This window comes from Lagopus leucura, unplaced genomic scaffold, assembly GCF_019238085.1.
Source record: "Lagopus leucura isolate 7727_CA_CO unplaced genomic scaffold, USGS_WTPT01 Super-Scaffold_100034, whole genome shotgun sequence".
Taxonomy (NCBI): domain Eukaryota; kingdom Metazoa; phylum Chordata; class Aves; order Galliformes; family Phasianidae; genus Lagopus; species Lagopus leucura.
In genome coordinates, this window is record NW_024962283.1 from 3,803,415 (window position 1) to 3,827,512 (window position 24,098).

A 24,098-nucleotide genomic window follows, 5' to 3' on the forward strand; every position below is an offset into this window, starting at 1 on the left:
GAGGAAAGCAAGAATAAAAATGGAGAGAGGAGGTTCCCAGGTTGGCAGGATGGAGGGACTGAAGGGAGATGGCTGTGGGCTGTTTTCACTGCTGCTCCAGGAAACAGGAGGCGACACAGGTAGACTGTGCAGGACTTCTTCTCCTGGCCTTCTGCCACAGCTCTGTGGCACAGCCCCAGCTCAGCTGGACCCGTGGGCACTTCTGGGTACTGCTGGGCTGCTTGTGAGTGGCATCAGCGTGACCCCCACACCTGGGATTTCCCCATGTCGAAGCCTGATGCGATCAGGTGTCCGCACTGCGTCAGACGTGGGTTTGGAGGTGGCACTCAGTCAGCTGAAAGGGGTGCAGAGAAAGAGCTCCTGAAAGGCTGAGGGTCACCAACACTCTCTTTTTCCCCATCTCAAGCACTCAAACACATTCCTTTGATGCTCTTTCTTTTTTTCCCTTTGCTCCCCAATGCTTTCCCCTTGCTCCAGAGCAGAGCAGCCCATCCTTATCCCCCCGGTGTCCCGCACGGCCGCACTGCTGTCACCGCACACCCCCCAGCCCGGGATGCTGGCCCGGCCATAGGCGGCCCCGCAGTGCCCTCTCCTGGTCCCAGCTGCTAGGCTCTGCTTTTTTCTGGTTCTTATTCTGCGGTAGGTGGGACAGCGAGAAGGAAAGAAATCGTGTTTTTCTCCTCAGAAGCCCCTCATCTGGAGACCACTGCCAGGAAAGTACGTGACCTCGTGGTTAAGTCACCTGCAGCCGCCCTGAGATGTACAGACAAGAGAGGAGAGCTGCAGCCCTAAGGACACCTTTCCCAGGCAAAGGCAGATTTGCTTTGATTCCATCCTGAGACAATCCCTCCTGGATGCCCGCAGATACGCTGCTGATAGAAATCAGCTGCACTCCTATTCCTTTCTTTCCTCCCCGTGAGCATCAATCAGGACCCACAGCCTCCCATCCTCACCACTTGCACACAGCCCACTCGTGCTCCCTCTCGGTGGGAGGGGAGCTCTGCAGACAGCACGGCCTGGGGACGGGGCTGCAAGCACGGGCTGTGGAAAGATGTTACAAAATCCCCCACGGCTTCTCCTATAGCTTTGAGGATTTATGTCAGAGCTCCCAGCCAGCTTGAGCCGCCTGTGTGCCAGGATCTGAGCCCAGCAAGGACGAGCAGGAACCCGTGTAACGCTGAGCACATCAGCAGGGGAAAAACAGCTCCAGCCTCCTTAGAAATCATGGGGAGATGCTTCGGTTGCTCAAGTGCAGAAGGGCTGAGGCTGCACAAACTCTGCCTCCGCCTGCACCACGCTAGGGGGAATCAGCACTCCACGCTTCTCCTGCGAGCAGCACGAGCTCCGAGCCGCCCCAAAACGCCGTCCTCCTTTCATCTCTGCTGCAGAGGGATGGATAAAAGGGGACCCCCATCCCTCCCCCGGGGCTGCTGGGCACAGACCCACATTCATACGCTCCTGTGGGGGAGAGGAGCAGACCCCAGCCTCCCGAACCCCATGACCCCATTGCTGCCCCTGGGCTCTGCTACATGCCCAGAGCTCAGGCTCGAAATTACAGAAGGAGCTGCAGGATCACACTGACGACCCTCCCCCCAAATCCTCAATGCTCACAGTACAGGCTTGACACAACAGCCCTCAAGTCAAGATTCCAAACAGACAAGTGACACTGAGGTTACAACAGAGCTTTTTAGGCCAGGGATGCTTCAAAAAAAAAAAACAACAAAAAAATCAGTTTATTGTATCTTACAAATGATAAATAATCGGATTGCTTTTCTCTTTAAAAAAAAAAAAAAATCATTCAAGTGTATCTTACTTCATGTTGCAGTATTAAAATACCTTTCCCTTCTCTCCCTCCCCTCCCTTCCCCTTTAAGTAATCAATACAAAAATAATTGTGACCAATTTTTTTTTTCCTTTCTTTTTTTTTGTCAAAAAAAAAAAAAAAATCCTGGATGTTAGGCAAAAAGGCACACGATAAAAGGCTTCTCAGCAGGAGGCACGGGGCTTCCCTATAGCCCCAAGAGCCCCTGTCTTCTCCCTGCTTGTTCTGAGTCGAGTGGAAGAACTCACAGCGCTCTGCAGCACTTTATGTCCAATGCCCTCCAGGTGTATGGTTGGCTCTGGCACCATCCATGCTCACACACAGGGCAAACCAAGGCACAGCAAAGCAGCACGGGCTGCCTAAGAGCTCCTTGTGAAGTAGGATGCAAGGCTGGGCGTAGATGCAGAATGCTGTTTTCCCCTATCTGCAATGCTCATCTGGGATCGCCCCTGCCTTATAGTGCACTGTTAGGATGGCAGTCACACATTTCTGGATGTTTCTTGCTCAGTGGGTGAGGCATGGAACCAACACAAAAAGTTGGGCCTTCACTAGTCTAAGTGGGGGTGAGTTAGAGCCCTCATTACCAGCCCTTTGGGGCGGAAATAATTGCTGGGATGCATCCCCCCATAGCACCTCATAGCCACAGGAAGGACATAGCAGGTGGCTGGATGCTAGGAAAGCTACAGGTAGGCTTTGGGTGGGCTTCACACCTTCCTTATTCAGGGTTTGTGGTCCCATAACTCAGCTGTTTTCCCATTGGGAAATGCTGTCAAATCACCAGGAGGTGGCAAAGTCAGCAAAGGGCTTTTGGTGGCAGAAATGTTGGACAATCCGGCTCTGTGGGATGGCTTCTCCCCCTGCCCCAAAGCAGCCATGGTGCTCACAACTGACCCCTTCACACCTGCTAGCTCCAGAGCAGGGCAAGGCACAGCCCTCCTGCTGCTTCAGGCCAGCAAGCCGTGCAGGACAGCATCACCTGCTGATCACAGCACGAGGCAGCATCAGGACGGGGGCACAGGGGGCCAAAAGAAAGGCACATTCACAGAGCTCTCCTGGCACAAGGCATCGCTGCAAACCAAATTCCTTCTTCAGAGCAGCCAGCTCCAGGAGGCCCTCAGCACTGCAAGCAGGAGGGCAGACGAGCCACTCCTTGACGAGGCCTGGCCCAGCTCTGCTAGGTCTCCTCATCCCAGAGACAGAGCTGCTTCTGCGGCACGTAGTAATCAAAGGTGTAGCCCTTCTGGCAGCTGCGGATGCCACATTTGTAGGAAGAAACCTTGCCTGCAGCATCACGACTCTTGCAGTACTTGAGCATGCACGGGTACCACTCGATGCTCAGTGAGTAGCTGCAGATGCACGGCTTCCAGCGGTCCGTGCACAGCTTGCAGCGCTGCAGGTCGGGCAGGTCAGATGTCTGTGGCAGGACCTCGAACATGGAGCCGTCCATCCCTGCAGGACAAAAGCAGGAGAAGTGCTCAGGGCACTCATGGCACCAACTCTAGGGTGGAGGAGGAGATTGAGGGCAGAGAGGGCGGCGTCGGGGGGTGTTCAACATGGGTGTGGGATGGGAAGCATGGGAGGAGAACGGGCAGTAGGGAGAACAAGCTGAAAGACATAAAGAATGTAAAGAATGCTTCTCTTTTGGGTGATGGACCAGGCAACACTTAATTAGGTTCACGAGGAGAGCAGCACTACAGCTGAAGAACAGAAGAGTACAGCATGGTGTGCACACACCACAACCATGCAACAGCAAACAAGAGCTGAAGCACTCCATGCCAACCACTGGCATCAGAGAGCACAACACTGTGCCAGCTCAGTGATGGGACCACTTCCAGCCCCAGCAAAGGAAACTTTTACCTTTCTCCAGCCAAAATTTGACATCTTCTTCTCGGGTATAAATTGCTTCTTTGGCCTCTGCGCAGACGTTGTGGATGTGAGAGCTCAGCTGGGCCCCTTTGCTGAAGTTGACAGCTACGTCCATGCTGAGATGCTCCAGGCCCCGCACCTCCTCTGCCTGCCGCACCGTCCTGGGGTTCTTCTGCAATGGATGAGATCAGAACAACCTGAATCCTGGCTGCAGGAAACGATCCCTTGCAGCGTGGCAGAATTTCATGCCAACTTAGGAAAAAGTGCAAATGGATGCTCCCCTGTGAGTGCACCTGCATCCCATCTGGGGGGATGCCTCTTCAAGAAAAGGCATTTAGTGATGTTGAAACTGACGATAGTTTATTACTGCTTTGATTCACCTGTGAACATTTATCAGTGCTCTGTTGTGATGGATGCTCCCAAATCAGCAATTAAGTCAGTGGACAATGTTGGGCAGAGGTTTTTGTGGTGACAGCTCCAGGAATTCGCTCACCCTTTGACACTGCCTGAATTACATCAGGCCTCTGGTTGGCTTTGTTAGTAGACTGGGATCGATGCTATGAACGACATTAGTTTAATACTGAGCCCCTTAGGCAGGACGGGAGGTCAAAGGTGGGTATAACAGAGCCCAGCCATGGGGCAGCTGCATGGGAAGCCCTAAGCAACCCAGGATGGACCCCCAGGGGTGGGGGTTGGCTCCTACCTGTCGCAGCTTGGCCATGGACTCACTGGGGATGATCTCGTTGCGGTGGAGCCGTGTGACAAAGCAGAGTGCTTGGAACTGGCTCTGGCCCCTCTCCAGCTCCCCCAGGATTAAGGCACGGAAGATTTTCACCTCCTGACAAAGAGAGAATTGGAGAAAAAAAAGAATCACAGAGTGGGTCAGAGGCCTTTGGCACATAATGGGTGAAGGCAGGATCTTGCAGAAAGTGCCAGCCCAAAGAACAGAGTCAAAGGTCCCATACTTCTGCTACCTGAGCTCAGGTGTCTGCTCCCAGCTTCCATCCCACCCAGGCCTGCAGTGCAGTAACAGTGTCTAAAGAAGTAATGGCTTGTTTGTCCCAGCATAGCAGGGACAGGCTGCTCCCAGCTCCCACCCCACATCCCTGCTCCCTCAAGCAACAGCTGGGGCTCATCCTTCAACAAGCAAGGAGCTCATTCTGTCCCAGCAGGAGATGCTCACCTTCAAACCCACCCCTTGAGGCTCTCCCATTACAGGCAGGGGCTGCCACATGCCCACACTCTACTCCAAGCTGTTTCCTTCACCCTTCAGCCTGGAAAAGCCTCATGTTGGCTCCATGTCCCTCCAGGAGAAAAGCCACTGACCTCAAGTAAAGCAGCACCAAGTGCCACCACGAGGGTTTCACTTCACCAGGCTGCAATAGCCTCGGGAGAATAAGTCTAAAAGGGAAAAGTGCCTCCTAGTGTTTCATCTTCAAGCGTGTAAAGGAATAAACCATGTTAATGCAGCAGCTGAAGCACACAGACCCCCCCGACGCCACACAGGCAGTGTTAAACAAGTTCATTGGTGCTGTTAGTTTCTGTAACGTGGTCTGTCCTGCTCAGGGCCCCAGTGTGTGCCCAGAAGGCAAGAGGAAGGGACGAGAGGAAGCACATCATGTGCAGGAAAGCATGAGGGTGAGGGTGGAATGGGTGAGAGGACGAGACATGCTCAGTCCCAACACTGCACTGTACAACAGCACTACTGGGACTGGAGAACCTTTTTCCAAGCAACAGCCTGACAGGGACCAAAAAGTTCCAAAACTGCATCCCAGTCCATGTTCTGTATCAAGAGAGGCCCATTTTTTCCCTCCAAGCTACAAACTTCATGTGTTGTAACCAAAGCCCTTTGGAAGCAGCTGGTCACAGCTCCCATCTGCCATCAACTGATAATAAATATATCCCAGGTCTTTGGTACAGCAAAGGTCCTCATTTGGCCAATAAACTAATAACAAGCTGGGATCAAGCATGGTCAAAACCTGCACCAGCTTTTGTTCAGCAAATATCACACAGTCATCACCTCCACGCATCACTCCGGATGAGCGGTCCCAACTTCTGAGAACAAATTACTCATTTCTGGAGCCAACAGCACGTGGAACAGGAATGAAAGTCATGAATTGTTAAAGCCTGAAGGAATCCATTACGATCAGCTGCAGCTGACCTTCGGTCAATAGTTTTGGCATCTCACATACATGGCTATGCCAAAGTGCTGCTTTCTGGCCCCTGGGCTGTGCCTGCTGGATGGCCATCAGGTCACGTTCTTCCAGCCCTCCTGCCCAAGAGGAAGGGAGCCTCTCTGTGGCTCCAAGCCACGTCCCCTCCAAGGTTTTCTCCACACCAGGTCATGCAGGCCAGCATTTTCTGCCTTCCCTGTCCAGACAACAAAAGGATACACAATTCAGCACACATCCCAAAACGCTGCCATCAGCACTGCGCTTCCCGCCCCAGGACAGGGGAACGGATGTTGCTGGATGCATCTGTTGTGCTGAAAACTCAGTGCAAAAGCAGGAATCAAAGGGGGTTTGGAAAGAAAGAGATACCGATTGCTTCTGCCCACAAACACCAGGCTGTTTTAATCACTGCCTTTAGTGCTCCTGGGTTGACTGACACCTCTGTGCAGACATGGGAAACATCTGAGAGCGCGGCATAGCCTGGGAGGCAGCAGCAGAACTCAAAGCTGCTGTGTTCTCCAGGGTCTTACAACAGCATCTGAAGGCATTTCATTTAAGTACAACAAAAATAAAATAAAATAAAATCTAAAGGAAAGCAAAAATACCATGAAAAAAAGATAAGTTGGGCTTGTTCAAGTGGCTGGGGTTACGGCTGAAGCAGCGCAATGGGAGAATAAGAGAGCAAAACATCCGAAACTTGACGCTGACCCAAGAAAAACCCAAACTGAAACACTCATGGAAATGCACACGAGATTGCTGCTGAGTCAGAACTTTTTGACAGCTTTAATGGGGACAATCCCCCCCGAGACAGTGGCACTGCAGAAGGAGCCCCATCGCTGCATCTGGTTCAGCTGTGCTCCTCTGCTACAAAGCATGGCCAGTGCCTGAGCCTGGCATCTCTTCTTCATCTATGGATTTAGTCTGACTTCACTCTGCACCATCAGCATCGGGTCTGGAAATAGCAGACAGGAACAGGTATGCTCTGCATTAGGTCTGGAAACCTCAAGTGGATGCAGGAGATGAATGACAGCGCAGGACTTCCCAGCCTGGGGGTGATTTGTGTAAAATGGGAGGATGTTGAGAAACAGAGGTCCAGGTAACCCTGGAGAGAAAAGCACAGAAAAGTGGTTCTGCAGTGAGGGTAAGCTGGAGGAGAGATGAGAGAAGGGGCAAAGACAGCAAAGACCAACGGGAACTTGAGAGGCAGGAGGGGAAGCGGATGCTGACCCATCCTTTCCTCCACCCCAGGTTCTCCTTTCCCAGCTCATCTCCTCCCATCTCTTCCCGTGCCCCTGGGTTCCCCACCTCCCATCACAGTCCCTTGTGCTGAATCAGAGCCTCCGCGCCCGGCTGCCCACGTACATCAAACAGCAAAGGCAGATTCTTATCTCAACCAAACCTTCCACCAGCCCTGCTGACGCTGCTGCGGTCAAAGCCTTCAACCCACAGAGACCCCAGGGAGGGGACGTGCCTCTGGTGTCCCCAGGGTGCTGGCCATTTCCATCCTCCAGTGGCTCAGCTCAGGGAGTTCCTTGGAAATACCTCAACCCAACAAGAGCTCCTTAGGTTGCTCTCCCTGCCCTTGCTCTGATAAAGCAAGAAGTTTGTCACACCAAAAATATGCCACGCTTTTCACATGGAAAGAGCCACCAAAGGGTTTCCTGCTCCCAGAGAGCCCTTCCCTCCCCAGGCACCTCACCTCGTTCCCACCAGGAAGAGCAGGAGAAATCAGTGCCAAGGTCGGTAGCCAGCCAAGGCAACCCAGTGCACCTTGAATCCTGGGTTTCTGCAAAATTTCCCAGCAGGGAACAAGCCCCGACAGAGCATTGCCTCTGCAACGCAGGGACTCTCCAGATGAACTCATCACGGGGGCGTTGAGAATGGTTGGCCCCAACCCGGCTACAGTTACAGCTATTGTTTGGCTTTGGACAGGACGGTGGTGCAGCAGGGAACAACCAGTTCTGCAGCTGCAGCATTGGGGGAACCACAGCCTGGCAGGGCATGGGGAGAGCAGCTCCTCATCCCTAAAGGAGACAGAAAAGCTGCACAGCCAGTTCCCTGCATGCATGGAAGCAACTTCCAGCGAAGAGTTAGACTGCGTAGAAGTGCAAAGAAATCACACAGCTTCCTCCCTCCCAGCGCTGACCCCCACCAGCTCCTCCAGGGGCTGCCATCTGGGGTGTGGGAACAATTCCACCTCCATTTCCAGGCTGGATCCTGCAGAGACATACGAGCCTGTGTGGTCCAGATCAGAGCCCGGCGTCTCGGCTTCACGTGGAGTGGAGCAAACCAGTTCTCAGGGAAATAAATTATTTCAGTGCTTTCCTCCCCCCGAACCATTCAGCGTTCCTGCCAAACTTCTCTCCCCCAGGGACATCGGCGCTGCTGAGGGATCTGGTTTTGTCTACGCAGGGTGGGGGGCACAGGCATAGGGAAGCTGTTGCTGGGGCACCGGGAACCCCCAGCCCCACATCCCCCCCATTGCCAGCAGTCTCTGCTGTGGTCGTGGCCCTGCCTGCAGAGCCCCGGGGAACTGCTAGAGCTGGCCAGAAAGTTGTTGTGCTTGTAAAGCACAGCTCTGCAGAGCGTGTGTTATTGCAGCCACGCTGGGGGGGCAGCCAGCTGAGTGACTCTGGTTAAGAGAGGATTATGGTTTAACCCCTCTTCTACCAGAAGGCACTTTGGTGATCCACCCTAAAGCTGACTTTTCCAGCTCTGTGCCCTGAATTCCAGGAGCATCCTCCAGTTCTGCATCCTCACGCTTGGCACTGCCATGTGAGGGCTGCCCAAAGACAGCTCGCTCTCAGAAGCCACTTCAGAAGCCAGATCCCGCCCCAGCAGCAATATGCCTGGGGCTGTGCAGGAGCAAAGGGCAGAGCTCCTCCTGCAGCCACTGCATGCAGCACAGCCACTTCCCTGCACTCAGCCGTCAGCTCCACCAAACGAGGATTCTCAGCCACCTCATTACACCCCAGCATGTTTGGCTCTCACCCCACATTGCCCCATCCCTCCCAGTGAGAGTTAGAAAGACCCCTGCTTATCTAACAGCAGGCATCGGCAGCATCTGTCCCAGTGGGGAACAGTGAATACATTCAGTGAGCTCTCCTAGGAAAACAGAGGAATTTGGAGGTCCCTGGTCCATCCTGCCTGCTAACCAACTCCTATGAGTAGCCAACAGTAGGTACTTCAGATGAGAGTGAAGCACAGCAACAGAGCTGGGTGATTCTTTCTAACTCATCCCATATAACTAGAGCACGTTCATCCTACCCATGGACTAACTTTCCTTATATACATATATTTGGTATCTGTAAGAGGCAGCTTTCCACATTTTACAGATGCCATCTCTGTATGGATGCTTTCCTACATCCCCTGGTCCTTTAGCACCTAACAGGACGGGCTTCAACTTTAGTAACAAAGGAACCCAAAGGGACCAGCAGCAAAAGGGTTACAACACCAACAGCCATGCTTTCCCCCTTGTGTTTCCAGCACCATTTTTCCAGCAATCAGAAGGAAAAAGAAACTTCTCCGTATCTTTGTGCTGACCTTGGGCTAGAACCACCCACTTTGTTCTCAGGCCACTGTTTAACAGCTGGCACAGTCATGTTTTTGAAATCAGACACAACATTTCGAGTTGCTGTCTCCCCTCCATCCTTTCTGCAATAAATTTTGCGCCTTACAGCACAAAAAGTTGGCGAAGAACCGTTCTCATCACATCCTTCCAAACTGCCAGAAAAGAAATGGGTTTTTGCTATTGCACATTCAGTCTCAGGTTGGGGTCCCACTGAGCAGTGCCTAAAGGAACGAGGAGAACACCGTGGTTTGCTCTGAGGACAGGACTCCTCCAGGTTCAGCTTTGAAGGGGTGGAAGAGAAAGGCTAAAGCCCGTCTGTGGAGCACTGCTCCAGCCCCACTCGGCTTCCAGCAGAGCAAAGAGCTGAGCCATGATCTCACTGCTCCTTTCTTGTCCAGCCCATGGTCTAACAGCAATTATTTGTCAGCAAAAGAAAAAAAAATAAGAAAGAAAGATGTGCCTTTGGACTGCTCCTCTACAGTTTAAGCCAGAGAAGTGGAAAAGCATTTGTGGAGAAACCCAGCAACCCAACCACAGCACGATCACACAGTCCAGCTTGGGAAACCTGGCTTTACAATCCCAGCTGCCTTCACAGACAGCCTGCAGACCTTCTCTCCAGAGAGGAGAAGTTGTATCACGCTGGAGAGATGAGCACCAGCACAGAATAGGGAAATGCCTGCGTGCAGCCAGGGGAACAGGTCAGCAGGGGATGCCTGGCCAGGCAGCTGCTTGCTCACATCATTACTCACTGCTCCACACATTCATCTCCTCCACGTCTTGTTGGCTTTCCTCAGCTTTGCTCCAGCAAAGCCATGAAATAGAAACAGCCTGTCCCTTACTGTTCTAAAGCTGAAGGTTGGGAACAGGCTGCACCAGGGCTGCTGCTTGCAAAGCTTCCAGGGAGCACTGCCTGTGCATCTCCACCAGGAGCCAAAGGCATGGATGGAGCTAAGGACTTAATGGCACAGATACCTTCAGAGAAAAGCTCAGCTATAAGCAGGGTGAGAGCAGGGGAAGAGTCAACACGCACCCCATTGGGTTTGTAGGTGAGATTTGAGGGCAAGACCCTGCATGCAAGTGAAAAGAGCTGGAAGGGTCAACAGCTCAGGACATCAGAGCTCCCTGTGTCACATCCCAGACCCCCAACGGACCGACCTAAAGCTCTGTGCAGAGTTTGGAATTCCCTCAGCCAGGAATGCGCTGTGGTATGCAGTTCTACAATCTGGAGGCTTAAAAGCCCTCCTGGTGTGCCATGTTTTCTTGTAATTTATTTCCACCCCCCACCCCCCACAAGAGCCATGGGACTGTTTCCTTGCATGTGTGCTAGTGTGCATGCTGTCCCAAGTCAGCGTGGCTTCTACTGACATCTCTCGACTCGCAGACAGCAAAAGACCATCAAAGGGACCAAAAAAGTCCACCAAAAAGGAAAAGAGGCACCAGGGGAGTCCCTGGGAGAAGGCTCCAAGGTTCTCAAGGGCTCAGAGCACCACTCCTGCCTACCTCCTGGCTTTGAGCTTCCTCTTGCTGCAAGACAAAGTCCACCAAAGCAAACAGTGTGAGCAGAGGGCTGGAACAAGATAACATCACGGTGCTACCTGGACAGCTGTGCCACTGACACGGCAGCACACAGCTCGTCCCTGGGCAATAGGAAATCCACTGCATCCAGCTTGTTAAGCTCTGCTGCACTGGCTCTGAAGTTCTCATCTCCTGCTGAGAAGCGTGGGATCTGCAGCTTCGGCTCTGTGAGCATCACCTCCCTGCAGAGAGGCCACAGGGTCTGGGAGAGGGCTGGGAGGAGAGGGCTGGCAGTCCCAGGTTGTATGGGAAGTGCTTGGCTGGCAACAACACACACACACACACACGTGCTCTCAAAGACAGCAGCCATCCACCTGAGGAACCAGCCGCACCCCGTATGTGGCATGGAGAGAGATGCCCTGGAGACATATGGAACATCCTCAGCCCATGCAGGAGCCACGGACTGGAGCTCTCCCCATCACACAGACACTCTCCTGCCCTGACTGCTCCATGCCCCACTGCAGCTGCCAAAGCCGTGCATCTCTCAACTCAAGCAGGGAGAAAAAGACCTGCTGCACTCAGCTGGGCAGAGAGCAGATGTTGCTGCCCATCCCACTGCAAACTCACCACCTCCATTCCCCACACAGGCAGCCCAGGCTACAAGTGGGACTGTCTGCAGGGCACAGAGCTGCACACGCAGAGGTGCTCCATGCAGGCTGCTAACAAAGACCCAGCAGTGCCTGCGGGTAGATGGAGGACCGTTCCTCCTGCATGCACAGGAGCCCACATTTCTCAGAAGTGGTTACTGGTTTGAGTTGGAAGGGACCCTCAGAGGCCACTTGGTGCAACTTCTCTGTAATTAACAGGGACACCCACTGCTCCAGCAGTGCTCAGAGCCCCGTCCAGCCTGACCTCGGCTGTCTGCAGGGATGGGGCACTACCACCTCTCTGAGCAGCTTGCGCCAGTGCCTCACTGCCTGCAAAGAACTTCTTCCTTATATCCAATCTAAACACTCCCTGTTGTAGTTTGAAACCATAACCCCTCGTCCTAACAGATTTGCCTTCTGGACCCCCAGCCAGGCTTTACCAGGAGGAACAAAGTCACATCCCACAAAACTCAGCACCAGAGCCCCGATCCGAGCTAAACTCAACCAGGGCTAATGGTCCCAAGTGCAGCCCTCTGTCTCCCAGCTAAGAATCACCGCGGGCGGCAGAACGCACTGTGAGTCGTTCGCCACGATCGGACCAAGGGAGAAAACAGGCTTTCAGATCACACCCTCCCCTCGGGGAGAGCAGAGCATCCCCGAGATCGCTTTCCCGGAGCACGGGGAGAGGGCAGATCCCCCCACCTCACCTGTCTGAAGTCGGCGGTGAGACCGATGAGCGCCCCGTCGGTTTTCCGCAGCTCCAGGCTGATGCAGTCGGAACCGCTGTCCGCTTGCAGGCTCTCCTCCGTCACCTGCCCGCCGGGCAGCCGCACCCGCACCCGCAGCTCAGCCCTGGCAGCGGGGCCGGGTAGCGGGGCTAAGGCGAGCCAGAGCAGGGCGGGCAGCGCCGGCAGCCGGGGGCCGCGCATCCCACCGCGCCTTCCCGGGGCTCAGCGCAGAGCCGCGCGGCCGCCGCCCCCGTCCCGCATCGGGCGGAGCGGTGCGGAGCGATCCCCGCTCCTCCGCAGCTCCCCTCGCCCCCCCCGCCCCCCGGCCGCACTTCCTCCCCCAGCGCGGAGAGCCGAGCCTCGGGCCCGCAGCACCGCCCCGCCGTTAAAGGGCCAGTGCGAGCCGCAGCTGCTCCCCAGCTGGGCTGCGGGGGGAGGAGAGAGGGAGGGGAAAAGGGGATTAAAAAAAGGCAGAGAGAGCCCGAAGGCAAAGAAAGTAGCGCTGTCCCGAGCTCCGCTCCCTTCTGTCGGGAGGATGGAGAGGCATCTCCAGCAGCACCAGGGCAGCTGCCGGGCTCTCCTGTGCTTTTTTCCTTTCTTCATGTTTTCTCCTCCCTGACAAATAATTGAACACAAAGGATTGGGGAGGCCAGCACGAAAAGCAAAGCCCAGGGCTGCAGTTTGCACCGATGCACATAACTCAGAGTCCACTGAACACGCGGTGGCTGTGAATCAAATAGTGTTGACGTGGCTGCTGAGGCTCTCCCTGCATCCAGGCAGCACACCGGAGGTATTCCCACCCCGAGGATGCAATGCAAGGCACTTCAGCCCCTCTTCCCATCACTGGGTCACTCCAGGCTGCAGCCACGAGGCCCCAACCTGCCCTGCACCCGCTGCTGCAATCGCTTCCAGATGGGCAGATGCCGATAAAAGGCCCCTTTGATTTCCAAAGGTCGCTCTGCAAATGCAAAGGTCACAGCGGCAGCAGGATTGGGGTCTGAGAGAAACAGCTTTGCGAGGAAAAGCTCAGAAATAAATAGAAAGCACTGCTTTAATCCACGCTTCCAGTTGCAGCCCTTGCATTGTCACAGCCTTGCTTTGAACAAACTGTGTCCTCAAAATACTTTTGAGGACAATAACGGTGCAAAGAAATCAGAGTCGAGAAGGAGAGAAAGTTAAGAGGTGCAAAGAGGGGAGAAAAGAAATGGTTCAGCTCAAACACAAAAAGAGAGGGGGGTTCTCAAAGTGGAACCGTGCAGCAAGGCGGCTCTCCTGGACAAAAGCTGCAAAGAAGGCCCCACTCCTGCTACTTCTTCAGAGGAGATTATGCAAAAAGACAGGAGGACCCCAGCAGGGGCTGGAAGGAAAAGCATCGTGAGGTCAGCAGGCACAAATAACCCTTGGAACATGTCCAGTGTGAAGGGCTGTGCTCTGCTCAAACCTGGGATCAGCTTCCCCATCGCACCAGGGTCACTTTGGGTCCAGCAGCGTGCAGCCCAGCACTGGAGTGTGGCACAGTCCTGTGTCCATGCTGGAGGATAGCAGGGATGAGGATGCATCCATCCCTCCTCTGTGCAGCTGTGAGCTCCTGGCTGCTGGTTTCAGCAGTGCCTGCTGTGTACCTGGACCAGAGGGTGTGAGGGGGAATTCAGGGCTCTCCTTCCCTGTAAAGTTGGCATGGAGTAAATAGGATCAATTTTCCTCCTGGTATCCTCCCAAAGCATGGGAAATGAGAAAAGAGACCATCTCAGAGGGCTCCTTCCAGTGCCCAGCACCTTGCCAGAAATGCTGTGCTCCTGCAATGGGACTGAGGCACAAACAGACCCTGAACGTGACCTGGGAATGGAAGATCTGATCCCAGCACCCATGTGAATAGACAGAAAGCAGCCAAGGAACACAGGAGAGAACAGCTTGCTGAGATTCACCATCAGCAGAGCAGGGTAAGGTGGCTGCAGATCAGTGGCCATAAAGGGCAGCTGAGAGGATTAAGTACAGCTTAAAGACTGTGGGACAGGTCCTGGTGGCCAAAGCAAGGCTTCACTGGTGTTGGCCTCTTCTGACTTTGCTGTCTGTACATCTGAAGGGCTGCCCCCCATCCACAGTCTGTGTGCTGAGCTGTAGGAAGACGAAGCATGCCTGGCAGCTCAATGCTCCCACTGGGTTGCTTATAGTTTTACTGAATGTTAATGATCCGGGCCAAGAGTTTCTGGTATGTGTGCTGCAGCCTTTTTACTGGGAGGAAATTTCCATTAAAATGCCTCAGCCGTGCCTGCAAACTGGTTTAAGGAAAAATATGCCGTTAAAAGAAAACATTCTCCATGCTCTGCTGGGATGATCCAACAGTGCTTGGGAGCAGAGGATTACAGTCTGACACAGCTTCACCTTGGGGCCTGGGATGCAGCTTTGGTCAGCCCCAACTGAGCAGCAAATCTTCATTCCCCCTTCCTCACCTCGAAACTTGAAGTTCAGTGTCATGTCAGCACCTTGGAAAAGCAGGAAGGGATTTGTACCCACTCAGATCCAGGCTCAGACAGCTGTTGCTGCAAAGCTGAGAGCCTTAGCAAGAGAAAAAGAGAAGTGGAGAGCGTGAGAAGTCCTTCAGCATCCCACACAAGGCTCTGTGGGCAAGAGCCCTGCCTTTGCCACATGCAAATGCACCAGGCAAACAAAAATGTGCTGCCAGCCCATTTTCACCACTCACCACCCACTTGCTGTTGTGCGCACGCTGTCAGGCTGGGCCAGGCATAAATACCTGCAGCATCTTCCCTTCATCCATTCCAGGAATACACCTGCCCTGCCCCTTGTCCTATGTTAGAAAACTCTTCCACCTTTCAGTCCCAAAAATCACACTCCGCAGCCATCCACTGCAGTTAGGATGCTTCTCGCCCTTATCCCTGAGAAGGAGAATGAAGGCCACTTTTGCTTGCTGTTTCACCCCAGTGTGAGTAATCAGTCAATACTCCAGAGCCCATTAGCATCTGAAGGTTTACCCTCCCATGGAGGAACAAGCAGTAATTATTACTACTTTCTCATCAACTTACAGTAAGTCTCTGCGGCCAGTTTTCTTATTACGAGCACGAAACCAAAGGATTTAACACACCACAGCAGCAGCACCAGCAATACATCAAAGAGCAGTGATGTTTGCTGTGAATGAGCTGCTTATTCTAAGAACCAACCCCAGGAGCTCAGCAGGGAGCTGGGCATCCAGAAGAGCAGCACCGTGCTGAGAAGTGCAGCCTCCATTTCCTTCCCATTTGGATGGTCCTGTTCCCCTCTCCCACCTGGTTGACTCACCTCAGCACAGCCTTGGCTTATCTGCCCACCCCTACTTAGGGATGCTCTGTCCCACCAAGTTTGCTCCACGCCCAGGGCTGCCTCTATGTGTGACAATGCTGCCCTATTCATCCACTTGTCCCCTGTTCCAGGTGCTCAGTAAAATAGCGCAGCTCCTGGCTTAAACTTAAATGGAGCTGTAGGGCCAGTGGGAAGAGGGTGCTTGGGGCAAGGCCTGGGGAGGCTCGTTAGGGTAATTAGTGCCTGCTGGAGTGCTCAGAGCCAGCTGTTCTAAGTCCCCTCTGAGGCAGAGCTTAGATAGAGTCCCTTTTCTTCCAAGGGGATGCAGCAGGCTGTGTGTAATGAATTGGACATTGCTCCTGCGTGGTCAGGGCACGGAAGGCGATGGATCAAAGCCTTGCATCCACCTGTCTTCTCAGTGCAGCAGGTTTGAGGCTAGATTGCAGACCAGACCAGAGCAAAATGAGATCCTGGTCTCACCCATGCTTGGAAAGCATGATATGCTTTGGAAGGGGGGCATACAGGGGCTGGGCAGGCTTCCCCACGGTCCTGGGGCCACACACGTCTCTGGGAGCTCCTCCAGCAGCACTCACAGTCCTGCAGAGCTTTCAGCAGGGCATACACTGCAGTTAGCCCATCTAGAAGGCTGCAGAGCTCAGCAGGGCCCCTGGAAACATCCCGAGTGCTCAGTGCCCTGGGCAGGCTGCTCACCCAGCACATCCTGAGCCATGCAGCCTTAGGCTGGGCTGCTTGCCCGTGGCTTGCCAGGCTTTCCATCCCCTGCCCTGGCCCCATTGGGTTTATTTCCCTTGCTGGACTGCACACACAGAGCCAGGCAGCTTTTCCTTCCAGCACTTTGGCTGGGTGCTTGCACAGCCTGAGATCAGGACGGCGGTGCAAGGGGAAGGACAAACAGACCTCAGTTGTGCTCTGAAAACACACCTTGTCCAGAACGGCCTCAGCAACATCAGTCTCCAAAACGAAAACCAACCAAGCACAAGTCTTTGCTGCCTCTTTCTCATCTTATTTTCACCACCATGAATTTCAGGTAGAAGTGGTATAACTGAGGTCAGGGATCAGGCCCAAATGTGCTGCCTTGATCTATTTAATCTCCCATCCTTTGTTTTCATTTTCACGCCAAACCCCACTTTTAAACTACATGAAAGAATCATCAGTGCTTTTTGAAGTGTTCAATCAGGGCAGCTCTTTTTGGGGATGTGAACGCATAAAAATCAGCTTTTTCCCATTGATCCCAGCACCAGAGAACTAATAAGCCTCAGGGAGAGTTAATTAGTTTGGGTTTTGCCAGTCCTCCAAACTGTTGACTAAATCCCAGCTCTACCTGGGAATATTGCTGCAGACCTATGGCTTGGTCTGAAGCTCTGGGAAAGGATTTGCAGCTGCGGTGTTCGGCAGAGATCTGACAGTTACAGCAGTGCATCAGGCTCCGAGTCATTTGTCGTTAATTAGGAGTTGCTCAGCATCCCTTTGGAGCATTCCCCGCTGCCCCTGCTGAATGCCCTCCTTCTCTCAACAATTACATAAAGCAAGCTGCTGAATGCTGTTTAAAAACAGCTTTACTGTCTTAAAACAATGCCCAGCATCTATCTCTGACCTGCTTACCACGCTGCTCTGTGTCCAGGGCAATTAAAAGGGTGAGGAGCACAGCAGCCAGGCGTAATTAAATGAATGGGGCCCAGCGGCAGAGCATGGGGAGGGCAATGGAATGCTCAGACCTCTGCAGCCCATGCTGCGGATGCAGCCCCTCTTCCAGAGATGCTGATGGCCTAATTAGATGCACATTAATTGAGTTAGCCACTCGTTTGTGCAGCTGCAGGAAGGGCAGAGGATGGGGACGTGGCTAGCGGGCACAGTGGGGATGGGTTGGACTTGATGAGCTTAGTGATCAATTCCAAAGGTTCTGTAATGGTTCTGTGGTCCTTGTCACATCATTGGGCACACAGTAAGCATCAGGGTCTCACTGTGTTTTGGGCAAGGAGAGGGCCAGGAGGTTGGACTGGGTGAGAGCTCAGGGTGCAGCCAGCTGAGTGCTGATGGCTGGAGGGGTTCACAGGAATTCATTTCCATCAGCTAAAAGTGAATGCACCCAGCCCACATCCTGCCCTTCAACAGAGCCCCAAATTGCCTCCAAGTGGGAAAGCAGCCGAGCATCCTGCTGTGAACACCTGAAACAACAGCCCTCAGTGAACACCCACTGACCCCTCTCAATCCCAGCTTAGCTTTCACCCCGAAGCACATGGATGTAGATCCCTTCCAGCTGATGTGATCAGAACTGGGCAGGAGCACAAAGCCACGTCCTCTGTGGCTGTTGTTGGGAAGCACAGGCTACGTTCTGCAAGAGATCAGCTCCAACGAGGCTTCTTGATTATGGCACAGGGAAAAGCAAGCTTGGAGCCTCCATCACACAGCTGCACGCTGCACAGGAAGGAATAGGAAGAGCATCTTGCTAACTGGACTCTCGTTGATCCAGTAGGTGAGATGATCTCCAATACATTCATACTGGTGTTGGCTTGGAAGAGGTTAATTTAATTTATGGTAGAATAATCCTGTTGGAAATTAAGGGGAAAGAAAGCAAGCTGTGAGTTCTGGCTTCGTGTAACCTAGGCTGACCAAAGCCTAGATAAAGCAACATTGGTGTTGAGTGAAGCAATACCCTTTGAAAGAAAGAGGATGCGAATCTCCTGTGCAAGACAAGCTAAAAGAGAGATTATAAATCTAAGTGAAGCCCTCAAAGCCTAAAGAGATATAAATCTAATTAAAGCGATATAAATCTAACTGAAGAAATACACTGTAAATCCAGCCAAAATGATATCCATCTCAGGAAAGTAATGCAAATGCACCAGAAACACCATAAATAAAAATCCCAGCAGTGCAGATGTAATGGAAGCAACGTGAAGCTTATGCCAAGCGATATAAATGCAACACAGCGATACAAAACTAATTAAAGCGAGGTGTAAAATGGACATTTGGAATAGAACCGTGGCCCACAGGAGGAGAATGGTCGGAGAGAGGGATGGGGATGGGATCAGGAGTGAGGAAACCACCTGCAGCTACAAAGAACAACCCCAGGTTAATGAGCTGCTGTGCCCTGGGGCGATGTGCAGTTGCAGACAGGGTCAGGAAAGCGGCTCTGAGCTCCACTCTGAGTCACAATTGCTTCTGGCTCATGGGATGTGAATGGCAGATTGCAAAAGGGGAGAGCTGACACGGGGCAAAAATACAGGCAGTGCTCATATGGACACACGGATCCCCCAGATATTTCATATTTGGGGGATGCCCCCCCCCCCCCACTCTCAGCAGTGAATACCTCAGCCCCATTTTGCTTCCTTTGATATCCATAGTGGATGACCAAGGCTGTCCCAAATCTGTGCAGACACAGAGAGAGAGACAACGGTTGATGTTTTTCTCCTAAACTGAATGAAATCTGCTTGGTTGTTTCCACTTCCATCCACACTTTCACATAAAACAGATTCCTAAGGAGCTTTTTGGCTTTCATTTGAGTGAGTTAATAATTGACCTAATGTGACCACGAGGCAAATAAATAATGAGGCTGCTGCTTGCCTTCAAAAACAGCCAGATCTGCTCAAAATTCTCTCTTCTTATGCTAAAAGAAAGCTCTTTCCTATCATTCTGAATAATGAAATGTCCTCGGTTCAGCTTTACTGTTGAGCTTTTCCCTTTCAATCTCATTCCAAAGCAAAGCGCCATATGTTTTATGCTTAGGATTTCAAGATTTTCTCATGCTTGAAAGTCATTTGGCATTTGAGCATCTGCAGTGGTCTGAATTTCATTTTTTTCCAGACTAAAGGGAAATGTCTATTTTGTGCAAGCTTACTGAAAAGCAGCATCCCTCCACCCCAAGCCCCCAACCCCAGCAATCTAGGTTACAAATCAGCCTGGAGGGAAATGCAAATATTTTTCTTGCAGATTTAGCTGGAAACGTTTCCCATGCTTTCCTGGAACATTCTGCAAAATGAGGCAGTTTGCTGGACTGACAGCCCCACTGCATCAAATAGCATCAAAAACAAACAAAAACACCCAAGCAACAGGTTAATCAAAAGCAATTCACTTCTCTACGGACAGATGCATTCCATATCATCTCATCTCATGTAATTTTAAAGCTTGTTGAAAACAGTCTTTGCAGCAACATAGCAAAGCCAAGTGTGTCGTAGAACCATAGAATCATTAAGGTTGGAGACTGCTCAGATTCCCAACCCATCCCACCGTGCCTACTGACCACATCTCCCAGTGCCACATATCCTGAACTCCTCCAGGGATGGTGACTCCCCCCCCACCTCCCAGGGCAGCTGTACCAATGCATCACCACTCTTTAAGAGAAGAAATCTTGCCTAATACTCAACCTGAACGTTCAGCCTACTTCCTCTCTTGCAGCTCTCTGAAGCCAGTCAGGGGAACTGCTCTTAGCACTGAATCAGAGACACCACAAGTGAACACAAGACCAGGAGCTGCCCAGCGCCCCCTCTGTGCCATCATTTTCCCAGTGCCTTCTCCATCCCTCCCTTTGGGAGCAGCCAGGCAGTGCTGGGAGCTCAAACACAACAGGACAAAGCAGGGATGCTTCCAGCTCTGCCAATTGATCACAATGTTGGCTGCCATAAATTTTCACTGGGTGCTGCCAACAAGGCTGGAGATGACAGAAAGAAACCCCCCACATGCCTGCTCCTATCCCAGCCCCACTGCTTTGGCTGTGGCTGCTGTTATCACAGTACTGTTATCACAGTGCATGGCTCATCCCTTTTCCCCATCTCGGGGTCCCAACATCCCCGCTGCAGGGAGGTGGAGGCAGGCCAAGGGACAATCTGTTCCTCATTGAGGTCATCCTGCAGCTCACTGCTGATGTGGCATTTGGGAGATGGAGTGAAGGAAAAGCTTTCCTCCCTGCCTGGCCTCAGTTCAGTGCTCCTGGAGGACTGATAAAGCACAAGGCCAGCAGAGAAACCCAACTCTGATAGGTAACCCTCTGTCCTGTCCCGCTCACAGCTCCCAGCCCCATGGCCACGAGCCACAGATCTCACCAGCACTGCACGCCACCGAGGCTCCTAGGAATATTTTCTTCCTCAGCCTTTCTGAGGTCCTTTTCTGGTTTTGTGTCTGGCTATTTCAGACAAACTTCTCCCCTGCCCCAGGCTGGTAGCTCCCCTTCCCTACAGAGCTGCTGTGTCACTTTAATGGCCCTGTATGATTAAGTGCAGCTGCTGATTCCTGTTGGGTTCTCGGATTCTGGTGAAAAATCACAGCTGGCTAAGAGCTTTCTGTGGCTCTGCCTCTCCACCCACCCCATAGCAGGGGGAAAGCAACAGTGTACAAGCTGGGAAGCTTTGTCCTCCCCCCAGTGCATGACAGGCAAGGTGTTCTGCTAACTTCCAGGGCCCCAAAGCCTAAAGAGATTTGGCTCCAGCAGTTACTCTCCAGCCCTGAACTGATGGAGCTGCTCTCAGCTCTGCAGAGGGAATCACACACGCCCAGCTCTTGGGGCAGGGTTGCAAGAGAAAGAGAATCCCCGTCTGGGTTGAGGCCACAGCGGGGTCAGGGCAGCCCTGTCTGTGTCAGAGGGAGAAGATAAGCAGAGGGAGGCAGTGCCTGGCACGGTGCTCTGCTTGCTCACAGCTCCTGGGGTGCAGCATCCTCACAGTACAGGGGCTGCACTGATGAGAAGCTGCCCCCAGCAGTGCTGGGTAGGTTTGTGGCCTTACTGGCAGCACAGCTGGGCTTGGGGCAAGGACGTGTCATCTTCCTGCACAGAGATGCTCCTGCCAGCTGCCCTAGCAAAGCAATGCGGGGGTTTCCCTGGGCTCCCATGGGGAGAGGACAGCCCCAAGTGCATCGGATGAGGGTTGACCCTGCTGCCCAGCCCTGGGAAACCACCCCTGATTCATGATTCACACTGATTGAGCACAGAGAACAGAGCCTCCTACATGCTCAGCCCGGCTGAGGTTGGACACGGGGGAGGCAGCATGTGTGGGGGTGAGTTCCCCTTCCCGGTATGAAGGAATGAGATGCAGACAGAGCTGAGTCAATGTGGGGTCAGCAGGGTGAGATCTCACATCCCTCAGCTTCCTCCCACGTCCCTGCCCAGCCCTGACCCAGCACCCGCGGGTGCTCAGCCCCCTGCCTTCCCTCTTTCTCTCTGCAGCCTTCCCCGAAACCCTTCCCTGCAATCACGTGGCGAACATGGCTTCATTTCAAGGGACAAAGTGCAGGAGTTTCTCATTAACAGGGAATGAGAGCTGCCTGCTGCGATCCAGCTGCAGGGACTGCTGGAGGAGGGAGCAGCGGTGCTGCGAGGGGGAGAAGGAGGCAGAAGGAACCCAAACACACGAAGCCCTGAGGCAGTCAGACCAAATTATCTCAGAGGTCTTTTTCAATGATTCTGTGACCCCAGAGCATCGCAGTGCTCCACAGACCTGAGCATGGCACAGAGGAGAGCAGCTTGTCCTGTCCCTTGGGGACCACAGCTGCAGTGACCCTGACTGCAGCTTACGTCCAGCAGAACTTCTGTGGACACTGTGGGGTTCCATCCCTGCAGCCCATCCCAGTGTTGGGAGCATTGCCATCCCCACGGTGTTTGGGAGCAGGAGGAAGGGAGGTGCTACTGCTGTGCTTACAGCTCCCCCACCCCCCAAAAAAGAAAAGAAACTGAGATTTGATTTCTCAGAGGGCTGCTCTCAAAAAAATTACCCGGCATTCAAAGGAAAAGGCCTCTTTTTTTTCCCCACCTACAGACTTGGCTGCAAAACCTCTCAGTCCACAAGAGGAAAAAAAACCCATATTGTTAGTGAGAGCCCACTAATGCCAAACAGACAGACCCACGTGGGCTGTGGTGGGGAGGAATGAAGCAGTCCTTCCTCCGGTGCCCAGGTGATGGGGGTGATGTGTGGTCGGCAGAGATGCAAAGGTTTGGAGCAGCTGGACGAAGGGAGTTGTGAAGCAGTGAGGAGCAGAGTATGGGCAAACAGCCAGAGGTGCACTGGGGTTGGGCTTGCAGAGCAGCGGGGTTTTCAGCTCAGCTTCCTCCCATTGGCTTGCATGTGGCTTCTTCACGCTGCAGGGAAAAGGAGACAAGGTGGGAGGGGATGGGTTGGATGAATGCATTGCACGGACTGGTGATAGAGACCTTGATCCTCCAGCAGGACCCCAGAGCCCTGGGGGTGAAGGGGCACATGGAGTAGAGATGGAGGTTGATTGCTTGCAGTGGTGGGGAACTGGGTGTTGTAGGACAGAGGTGGATGGGCAGAAAGGAAGTGCTCAGTTTGGGCTCAGCATCATTTTCCTTCCACTGCGTTGGCTCAGCACCAGAGACATCCCACCCTAGGGAACTGTGTTTGTGGTTGTTTATGGTGAAGGGAAGCAAGTTGCTTTCCTCTTACCCCCAACACACACTCACTCGCTGGCTTTCATGCAGCAAGCTAACCCAAACCCAGCTCCAACCTGCCAGCATCTGCTGCAGCTTCCCCACCCCAGGGGAGCCCCAGGCTGTGCTCCCAGCCTCTGCCTTTCCCCAGGAGGAGGTGGTGGTGCCCCCTTCCCACCTCCTGGAAGGACCTCTTGTTGAGGGTGAAGGGCAGGTTGTGAGAGACAAAGCCCTGATCCTATTGCCATGGAGATGTTAATTCAAGCTGAGTTCAAAGGAAATTGTTCCAGCTAAAGCTAACAAGCCTGCCAGAAAAGTGGGCTGTCAGTTGAAAGAGGCCAGCATCTCAGAAAGGGGGAAAGGAGGTGGGGTCAGAGAGAGGGGCTCTGCTCCAAACACAACCTCCAAGCGCGCCCTGCTATTCCCCGCCTTCCAGCACCGCCGACCCCCACCACAGCACGGCCTCATCAGCAGCAAAGCGACACAGAAGCTCCCAGAAGCAAGGTACAGCAAGGGGAGAGAACCCTGCCACCAGCATGTATGCGCCGTGTGCCAGCCACTGCTCTCCTCCTGTGCAGGGCAAGGCAGCAAAGGGCACTCAGCTCAGTTTGCCAGTACAGTCATTCAGGTTTTTATAGAGTTGGTGCTATTTCAGGTGGATTTTTTTTTTGAAGCTTTGCATTTGATGTAATGATTAATCCTGGCAGGTGAGACGTGTCGGCTGGTGTGAAGCTGGGCATTTATACTGACCTGGCCACTGTTTGGTATTATCAGAAGGCCCATGAGAGCAGCTGGAGGGGAGGCAGGTGTGCTCTTCCATGCACAACCACCCTACCTGACCCCATGCCCACCTCTCTATGCTGCCCCACGTGCAATGCATGAACCCTCTCCCACCTCTCCTTTTTCTTTCATCCTCCCCTGCTTCCAGCCTGCAGTTCTCAGCTGCAGCTCTGCTGCAAAACTGGGATGAATTTAATGAAGGACGCCAGAGATTTCCTGCAAATTAGGGGGCAAAAAAGAACGTTTTCTCTCTCTTTTCCTCCATTTTTCTCACCGTGCCTTCCCCTTCCCTCCACTTCTCCCCGCTCCCCT

The 24,098-nt window shown here is 53.1% G+C and overlaps 1 protein-coding gene and 1 long non-coding RNA gene across 3 annotated transcripts; both read right to left on the reverse strand.

Moving 5' to 3' along the window:
• Positions 1–1,715: 1,715 nt before the first annotated feature.
• Positions 1,716–12,520, reverse strand: OAF (out at first homolog). 2 transcript variants are annotated; one of them, XM_042882559.1, is made up of 4 exons: positions 12,299–12,520; positions 4,391–4,525; positions 3,679–3,859; positions 1,716–3,270 (listed from the first exon to the last, which is right to left on the reverse strand). In XM_042882559.1, exons 1-4 carry the CDS (start codon positions 12,518–12,520, stop codon positions 2,996–2,998), a joined length of 813 nt encoding a protein of 270 aa, XP_042738493.1. In that variant the 3' UTR covers positions 1,716–2,995. The 2 variants fall into 2 exon arrangements, with proteins under 2 accessions (XP_042738493.1, XP_042738494.1); XM_042882560.1 differs by lacking the exon at positions 12,299–12,520 and adding an exon at positions 10,930–11,881.
• Positions 12,521–12,756: 236 nt separating this feature from the next.
• Positions 12,757–16,465, reverse strand: LOC122186118. Its single transcript, XR_006181060.1, has 3 exons — positions 15,614–16,465; positions 15,072–15,213; positions 12,757–14,802 (listed from the first exon to the last, which is right to left on the reverse strand). It is a non-coding gene; the product is annotated as an uncharacterized LOC122186118 (long non-coding RNA).
• Between the last annotated feature and the right edge of the window lie 7,633 nt (positions 16,466–24,098).